Source organism: Notolepis coatsorum (genome assembly GCF_963971535.1).
Source record: "Notolepis coatsorum genome assembly, chromosome: 17".
NCBI lineage: Eukaryota > Metazoa > Chordata > Actinopteri > Aulopiformes > Paralepididae > Notolepis > Notolepis coatsorum.
The window spans coordinates 77,887,423-77,897,174 of record NC_140181.1 but is presented as its reverse complement, the minus strand read 5'-3'; the positions used below and the strand labels follow the sequence as shown (position 1 = coordinate 77,897,174).

Below are 9,752 nucleotides of genomic sequence, written 5' to 3'. Positions count from 1 at the left end.
TGTCAATCAACTTGTACCTGTTTAAATTGATTTGTTATCCTTACTTGTCTTATTGTTGCAATTTTATATGCTGTGTGATTGTATTTGCCTTTTTTTGCTTAACTCTGCATGTACACTCGACGTGACTGTAAATAAGGGAAACCTCAGTTGCCTTTCGAGTTTAAATAAAGGTTTGAAATTAAATTAACAGAGCTATTAGAATCTCCTATAACAGGTTAATAACATGTTGTGGGCGATTCTTAAAACAAATTGGAAACAACTGCATCATGGCCAGAATTGTATAAGTTATTAACTTTGGGAAATATGAGCTATTAAACATGTCAATTACCACCCTTAATTACAGAATATTGGTACTTCTTTATAACTCTTTATGAATGTTTACCGCTGGGCTCGGTTATATTGATCCGTCACACGGAAGGTATCACCGTCTGTCGGTTTGTGTCTAAACATGTGTTTGCAGAAACAACAGCTTTGCTAACGAACGGTAACATAGCCGTTCAGTTTCAAAAGTTCATTCTTCATCCGTCTGTCAAAACTGACATAAATCCGTCAACCCTGTCATTGAAAACAGACAGCGGACAAACAGATCAATGTAGCCGGGCCCTTTAAGTCAGTTTTTCTCTTTTAAACACATTCTGTATAAATGACCAAATGGAAAAGAAGATTTGGTTTCTTAACGTCTGCAAAGTGTACTGTTTGTTAATATTCATCCTCCAGTACTGAAATATTTGTTCCTTGATTAGCCATGTTTTTCTGGCACAAACAAACTAAATATTTACAATGTGCTCAGCATTACATACTCGAGGCAAACTAAACACACAGAAACCCACTGGGATCTACACCAAGTAAAACCCCCGACTTCATCAGAATCCTTTTTCTACGCAGTGCATCGTGTTTCATCCTGAAAGCTTACTTTTGGAATATTTTAATTTATTTGTTTTTACAGTTTCGAAATACTTTCTTCCTTGATTGACTGAACTTGAATGTGGTACAAATGACTACACTGTATCGTACGTGTGTTCACCCCACCCATGCGAGACTCCAGGCAGGCCCAAGTAAACACTCAGAAAGTCGATTTGAAGTATTTTCTGTTAATACAAGATGCCCTAAATCCATCCAAGTCCTCTCTGGGGGCCTTTCGGAATTCTTCTTCATGGATTGCAACGTATTTCATCCCGTCTCTCGTGTTTGTGCTCTTTTCATCCGGTTGTCAAACCCCACCCATAGTCTCTGGCTAAGCTAGCAGGTCCAAGTGGGGAAAAAAACGAAAAACACTCAAAGTAGACAAAGTAATTTTTGCTTTCAGATCTTAAAAGAGAAACCAAATCCAGTACAACCTCTCAGGAGTCCTCTTGTCCTCTTGTCCTCTTCAGGACAATATGTCTCTCATACGTAGTCTCTAGTAGGACATGCCGTGCGTCCTTCATTCATTCAACATGCTACTGTATGCAACCTAGTCGTCTACCGATGTCTCTTATCCACAATGTCTTTAATGCGAGGGCTTCAAAGTGTGCCATATAGAGCCCCCTCTGTCCAAACGCTGTGTGTAGTCTGTAGGCATTTGTGTGTAGCTTAGAGTTCATTGTGTGTGTATGTGTGTTTAGTTTAGAGTCAGTGTTCCTTCTGTATGTGTGTATGTTGATTTGTATGTGTGTGTATTGGTATGAATACATGCATTTTTGTCTCTGTACATATGTGTATATGTGTGTGTGTGTGTGTGTGTGTGTGTGTGTGTGTGTGTGTGTGTGTGTGTGTGTGTGTGTGTGTGTGTGTGTGTGTGTGTGTGTGTGAGGGTGGGTGTGTGTAAGTCAATGAGAAGAAGTCTCCCATGTGAGAAAGTGTTATTTAAGCGCTCCTCGGTGCCCTCTGCTGTGGCTTGCTCCTACTCTTCCTCCCGCCTCCTCTTCCTCCTCCTCCTCCTCCTCCTCCTCCTTCTCCTCTCCCTCCGTGCTTGTGCCTCTCCCCCCTCTGCCCCTCCCCTCGCTGGGCCTCCTTGCTGCCGTTGTGCTCCATGTGGGCGCGGTGACGGTGGTTGCGCGGCGGACGGTATCCCAGCGCCCGGCAGTGTTGGTCCAGGTTGCCGGGGTGGATCAGGGCCATCACCTCCCGGTACCAGGGCTGGGAGGAGCCTAGCGCCGCCCCACCGGGGCCCCCGGAGCGGGAGGCCAGGACGCGGTTGGCGGAGGTGCTCCAGACGGACAGGTGCACGGTGACGGCCGTCCAGTGGAAGCCGTGCTCCTCCAGCTGGCAGTGGTAGACGCCGCCGTCAGACAGCTCGGCTCGACGAATCAGGACGCCTCGCTCGATCACCACCAGCTGGTCGCCCGACACCAGCTTAGAGGGGGGGGGGGGGCGAGAGGGAAGAGATAGTTTAGGTGTCGTGCATTCCTATATGCAAATGTTCTACACCTCTTTTAGCTGTGTGTTTTTATGGCCGTGCGTGCCAGTGTGTGTGCACGTGTGTGTGTGTCCATCAGTGTGGGTTTTTGCGTATGTGTGTTTATGTGTGTGTCCATCTGTGTGCGTTTTGCGTACGTGTGTTTATGTGTGTGTCCATCTGTGTGTGTTTGCGTACCTGTTGCAGTTCGGGGCTGTTTTCCCCAGCCTGTTTGTACCATGTGACGGTGGCGTGTCTGGATCTGGGCAAACACTCCAGATAGGTGCTGTTGCCCTCGGCAACCATCATCACCCTCTGCTCCGCCTCCACCTGTAGACCCGCTGGAACACCAAGCACACGGCGGGAATCAAGCTCTCACCTCGTCCTTTACACTTTCTCGCAAAAAGCTTTTCACATTGCACACTGCAATAAGGCTCAGGCTGCTCTCAATTTATTTCTGTCACCCCGCTCCTCTCTCTCTCTCACACCTCTCTCACACCTCTCTCTCTCTCTCTCTCTCTCTCTCTCTCTCTCTCTCTCCCTCACTCCTCTCCTCCCGTTCCTCCACGCTGGTTCTGTCACCCTCTCCGGTGTTATGTGAGAGGTGTCAGCGTGAGGAGCCTTGTTAACGCCTTAGATCCTTAACGCCTGCCGTACAAAGACTAAGGGCAGGATCCACAAAGAATGGATTGCACGGTGCTAATTGCACCCTTACTTACAATCCATTATGAAAATGGGGGACCCTGATGTAAACGAGACAAAAGTATTTGTCTGGTCTGCATCCCCTTAACAATTGTGTGTATTGAGCCGTACTGTATTGTACCCATTCTAATAACATTTTCAATCAATCAATCACTGTATTGTACCCATTCTAATAACATTTTCAATCAATCAATCACCGCAGACCAGAGAAAGACTTTCGTCTCGTTTACATCAGGGTCCCCCATTTTCAATTCATAATGAATTGTAAGTAAGGGTGCAATTAGCACCGTGCAATCCATTCTTTGTGGATCCCGCCATTAAGGGTTTGGGTCAAAAGCTGTCTCGTCGACCCAAATGTCACTTTAAAAAAAGTCCTTAATACGTGACATCATCCGCAAACTACAAATACCGATGCAATGGGGGTAATACTTGCGGATTGATTACTTCCCAGTGATAGTGTCTGTCCTTATAACCCTTTCTTATAGGTTGATTTAACCCTTTCACTGCCACACTACCAAAGGGTTAACCCTTTTCACTGCGACAATACAGAAGGTTAACCCTTTCACTGCCACGCGACAAAGGGTTAACCCTTTTACAACCACACTACAGAAGGTTAACCCTTTCACTACCACACTACAGACGGTTGTAGTGTGGTAGTTAAAGGGTTAACCTTCTGTAGTGTGGTAGTGAAAGGGTTAACATTCTATAGTGTGGTAGTGAAAGGGTTAACCTTCTGTAGTGTGGTAGTGAAAGGGTTAACCTTATGTAGTGTGGTAGTGAAAGGGTTAACCTTCTGTAGTGTGGTAGTGAAAGGGTTAACCTTCTATAGTGTGGTAGTGAACGGGTTAACCTTCTGTATGAATGAATGAATGAAAACTTTATTTAACAGATTGCAGAATGGGTACAATACAGTACGGCTCAATACATACAATTGTTAAGGGGATGCAGACCTGAGAAAGACGTTTGTCTTGTTTCCATCAGGGTCCCCCATTTTCAATTCATATAGACATATATGACATACATGACATACAGATAGTCAGTACTGCTACATCTATACATTTATGACATACCAGATTTGCAAATACAGTACTGTTTGTGATACAGAAGGAGTCAAGAAAAGGGAGTATATGCATTTGACGTAGAAACTGTACATTGGAGGAGGTTGGGTGGGGGGGGGTTGGGTACATTGGGATATTGACAACCATACTGGGTAATTTACATTGGAGGTGGTTGGGGGGGGGGGGGGGGGGGGCGGGGGGCACACTGTATAAACAAGTAACACTGTACATTGAGGGGGGGGGGGAGGAGACACTGTACAAACAAACACAATTGTACATTGAACTATTGACAAAACCATACTAGGTAAATGACTGTACATTGGAGGGGGTTGGGTTAGGATATTTACAGGGGCCAGTGTTGAATTGCAGTCTCCCGTAGGTGTCCCTTGAGAGAGGTTTTGAAAGTGGGTAGTGATCCACATTCCTTTACAGCTTTGGGTAGGGCGTTCCACATTGATGTGGCATAATTGCGAAACGTGTTTAGTCCCTTATTTGAGCCGAATCTGGGTTTAACATGATTTGTGGAGCTCCCTCTGGTGTTGTGATCGTGGTATTCACTGACCTTTGGGAAGTATTTTGACATGTACATGGGTACCTTGGTCGTGTAGTGTATCTTGTAGACCAGGCCCATTGCAAGTTGTTGTACTCTGTCGTCTACTCTAAGCCATCCTAGGTTGTCAAAGTGGGCAGGGGTGAGGTGGGTTCTAGGAGTAAGGTCAAGCAGTAGTCTGACCAGTTTGTTTTGAGATGTTTGTAATTTTGTTTTTAGCGCCTTTGAGGTGCTTTGGTACCATGAGGTGCAAGCATAGTCGTAGTACCCCTGAATGAGTGCTCCTGCCAGAGTCTTCAGGGTGTTCTTGTTTACCAGAGAGGAGATCCGGTACAAGAATCGAGTTCGTTGGTTGACTTTTTTTATTACATTGGATGCCATTTTGTCACAGGAGAGATTAGCCTCTAGGATGGAACCCAGGTAGGTAATTTCATCTTTCCTTGTGACAATATTGTCACCCACTGTAACTGAGAAGCCGTCGGTCTTGCTGAGTTTGTTATTTGAACCGAAGAGAATGGACTCTGTTTTGCCCATGTGTAATGATAGTTTGTTATCAGCGAGCCATATGCAGATTCTGCCTAGTTCCGAGCTGAGGGTTTTTTCAACCTGTAACTTGTTCTTGTCAGAGACCAGCAGGGCTGAGTCGTCCGCAAACAGGAACAAGTTGCAGTCACAAGCTGACGACATGTCATTTGCATAAATTAGGAACAGTAGCGGTCCTAGTATGCTTCCTTGTGGAACACCACAGCTCACTGTGAGGGGGGGGGGGATAGAGTACCGTTTACCTCCACCATCTGTTCCCTCCCCTCAAGGTAGGATTGCATCCAGCTCACTGATAGACTATCAAAACCAATTGCTTTTAGCTTGTCAATCAGAATGGAGTGATTGACCGTGTCAAAGGCCTTTTGTAGGTCCAGCATGACCATGCCGCAGTATTTGCCTGCGTCCACCTCTTGTTTGATGTGGTCATTCAAATAGAGAAGGCATGTGTCAGTGGAGTGGGATGTTCTGAAGCCAGATTGGAATTCGTAGATTAGATTTTTTTCCGCTAGGTACTTTTCGACCTGTTCGTAGACTATTTTTTCCATGACTTTCGAGATGGTGTAGTGTGGTAGTGAAAGGGTTAAGCTAGCACTATGAGTCTTCACACGGCACCCAGCAGCTGAAGGGCTGCTCAGTGTTTTAGACGTGCGCTCCAGCCAACTCAAGGCAACGGGACATACGTGGAGGATGAGAGAACATGTCTGGGGCAATTCTCCTGAGTTCATGTTCTCTAGTTCAGTCCAACATTATGATTCATATGGCTCCATTGCTACATCTAGTATACATCTGTTGGAGTTGTGCAACGTTTTCCCAGAGAATACATGAACGAGACCAAACTTGAACGCATGTAACTTGGGCTATAGGGAGGTGTAGTGGTTACGTCATTGCCGTTTTTTCCGTCTTCCACCCTCTGTCCAACGCAATGTATTTCCCCATTGCCCATTTCTAAATCGTCTCGTTTAAAACAAATAAAGCATTAACATTTGCATGGTGTACCTTTCTGTGCGTATTCATCCTCAATCTATAGCTCGACATGAAAATAATTGCAATTAATCAAAAAAAAAAATCACAGAATTGTATTTCAACAAAAAATAATTAAACAATAATGTTAATGATAGAAGGGAATTCATTTTGTGCAAAAATGGAAAGCTTTTCAATTTCCATGCAGCAGAATTGTTACAATAGCCGATAATCCATTTTCCCAATGATAAATCCCTATACGGGTGGACCTCGCGGGCGGTCCAAAGCGACGTCAGACTACACCTCCCTATTGGAAGGGTCAGAGAGCCTGAGGCTCCTCCGATGGTCAAACGCACCCAGGCCACCAGAGCTCACCACTGAGCAGAGAAGGAGCCTCGCGAACTGGACACACAGCTACTGTTTCATTCGATACTCTGTTGTTCTTACCTCCTTGTCTGACACACTGGGTCAGAGGGTCATCATCCACTCCCAAATGACGAGCATTCCTCCTGCACAGACAGACAGAGAGACAGAGAGAGAGAGAGAGAGAGAGAGAGAGAGAGAGAGAGAGAGAGAGAGAGAGAGAGAGAGAGAGAGAGAGAGAGAGAGAGAGGGAGAGAGAAAAGTCAGTCAACAAAGTCTGTGTGTGTGTGTGTGTGTGTGTGTGTGTGTGTGTGTGTGTGTGTGTGTGTGTGTGTGTGTGTGTGTGTGTGTGTGTGTGTGTGTGTGTGTTTAAGTTTAAGTTTATTTGGATCCCCATTAGCCACAGCAGTGCTGGGGCTATTCTTCCTGGGGTCCATAACACATAAAATACAGTTACAGACGTATACACTCACAACATTTACATGTCATACAGACAATTAAAACAACAATAAAAACCCTTATACACTCATACCATTTACATGACATACAGACCATTAAAACAACAATAAAAACCCTTATACACTCACAACATTTACATGTCATACAGACAATTAAAACAACAATAAAAACCCTAATCAAATTCATAATACAAGATAAAAATATCAGACACATACATTTTCATTTACGTACACACTATCTATTAGGGAATGTCAATTTCTTTGGTTGAAAATGTTGTTTTACCACGATTTTGAAACGGCATTTACTATTCTCCTGCTTAACATGTCTGGGAAGAGAGTTCCATTCCTGCATACCACGGAACATGACAGTTCGCTTCATTGCATTCGACCTCACTTTTGGAAGTGTAAAACCTCGTGCAGAAGCATGTCTGGTGGAATGGTTGTGTCTGTCAAGACTTATTGATAAATTGTTATATAAAATTGAGGGGATCTTTGTAACAAGAATATTCCTAGTGAATACAAGGAGTGAGCAGAGTAATTTATGTTTGACAAGTAACCAAGTTAAACAACTGTGCATCGCTGCAACATTAGTTCTGTACTCACAGCGAAGCGCTATACGTGCTGCTTTGTTTTGTACCATTTGTAATTTTTTCAGTTTATTCGTTGTTACATTCGACCATACTGCAGGACAATAGTCAAGATTTGACAAAACCAGAGCTTGAATTACCTGTTTGATAGAATTTAGTGGTAACAAATGAGCACATCTTTTAACAACAGAAATCCCTCTTCCCATTTTCACTACTATATTGTTTATATGGTGTGACCATGACAATTTACTGTCTAATGTTACCCCTAGGAGTTTAGTCTCCTGGACTTGATTAATTACCACATCACTTATCAAAAGTTTCAAGACTGGGTTCGTTCTTAGAGTATGGTTTGAACCGAAAATGATGCTACTTGTCTTTGATATGTTTAGAACTAGTTTGTTATTCTTTATCCATTCCATCACTGATTGCAACTCTGCCTTTAGAACCGTATTTAATTCATTGGCTGTTGAGGCTGATGTGTAAATCGTTGAATCATCCGCATACATAGAAATGTATGTGTGCCTGTATGAGTGCTTCTGACCAAGTGTATGCATGTGTGTGTCGTGTGTATGTGTTTTTCTGTTGGATGACAAATAATTTATGTTCCAGTGCATTTGCAGTTTCTGTCATTTGAGTGTGTGTATATGAGTGAATATTTCTGTGTGTGTGTGCATGTGCGTGTGTGTATACTCTAGGCATGTGTGTGCATGTGAGTATGTGTATACCGTGTGCATGTGTGTGTATACACAGCTGGGGTGTAACGGTACACAAAAACCTCGGTTTTGAAGTCACGGTTCGGTATGATTTCGGTACAGTGGAGGAAAGTTTGCAGAACGTGGCTTTCCATGTTCCACTCGGGGGTGATGTACACTACAGTTACTGTTAAGTAGGGCTGTCAACGAATATTCTATATTCAACTTAATAATCGAGGTGTTGGGTAGGTCTTCTAGCTCTGGCTTGTCGTTTTTTTGCTAAATTACAGGTAATCTCTCAGTGGTGTGTGTGGACATCAGGCCAAGTTATATTTTGGGAAGGGGGAGACTTGGAGTTTTGAATTGAGTTCTGCACGCAAAAAAAAAGTTCTGCATGTGCATGCGTTCGTTGCATTTGTTCGGTACACAGTGTTGTGGCTTCCACCTCGTCACCTCCCGTGGAGACTAATCAGGCGCAATGCGGAACAGCTGTCCTGAGTCAGAGGCACCTGCTGCATAAAAGACCTGACAACTCATCTCTCTCAGTGCTTGATCGTACTGACCATTGTGGTTAGTGTAACTAATCGTCCTTCAAGTCTTAGCATATGTTTCTCTCGTGTTTTGATTATTCCTCCGTTCTCCGTTGTTTGCCTTTTCCCGTGTTTTGGACTAACGCTCGTTGTCTTCTCCTCTCTCCCCATCAAGGAACCGTACCCCCCCCCCCCAACCCCGGAATTCCACGCGTCGCTACCCGTTCATTTCTCACTCATTCTTGCTCCCCTGGACTGTTTAGTACACACACATGTAAACAATAGTCTATCACATTTACATTTAACACCACATGAGTTTTTTGCACGCTAGTGTTATGTACTAGGAGCCTGATCACTCCTGTGTCACTGTGCATGCAGGCCTGATCACTCCTGTGTCACGGGGCATGCAGGTGAGGGCTGCCAATTAGCTAATTGCTGCTGATTGGCTACCTGCTGGCAGCTTTAAAACCAGCCCTGGTAACACACATGCAGGGTCTGTGGTTAGAGAAGTGTTGGGTAACAGATAGCTATCACGGTCTTCTGTCCTTGTACTTTAGTGTACACCAGTAATTCCTTAATAGAGTAGCATTTTGAGTTTGAGCACAGGGTTTTGGTGTTGGTTTGCACATAGGTTGCAGGCCTTTGAGCCAGGGTCGTAACACTAGACACACGCACCCATACACATACTGTAATTGAAACACACACATCTCATTCACATGGACCGTGGGCACACACACACTTCCCCCCGTTAGTTTAGTAGGTTTGATGTTTTCTTTTACTTGTCTTTATTTATTAAAGTATCATTATTGTATTACGTCTGTCTCCTGTGTCTGTCTGTGCTGGGTTTCTGCCACACTTGACTCCCTTTAGTATTAGCGTAACACAGTGCGCGTACTGAACCGAAGGTCCCATACCAAATGAAGGTCCCGTAC

At 44.3% G+C, this 9,752-nt stretch overlaps 1 protein-coding gene across 1 annotated transcript in view; it reads right to left on the bottom strand.

Moving 5' to 3' along the window:
• Positions 1-267: 267 nt before the first annotated feature.
• Positions 268-9,752, bottom strand: part of sema3h (sema domain, immunoglobulin domain (Ig), short basic domain, secreted, (semaphorin) 3H) — a gene marked incomplete at its 5' end in the record, with an annotated part of 66,140 nt that continues 56,655 nt past the window's right edge. Inside the window, 3 exons of the mRNA XM_084333503.1 lie at positions 268-2,334; positions 2,576-2,718; positions 6,638-6,699. Of these exons, the coding sequence (XP_084189629.1) occupies positions 1,846-2,334; positions 2,576-2,718; positions 6,638-6,699 (694 nt within the window). The 3' untranslated portion in view covers positions 268-1,845. The remainder of the gene's footprint in view (positions 2,335-2,575; positions 2,719-6,637; positions 6,700-9,752) is intronic.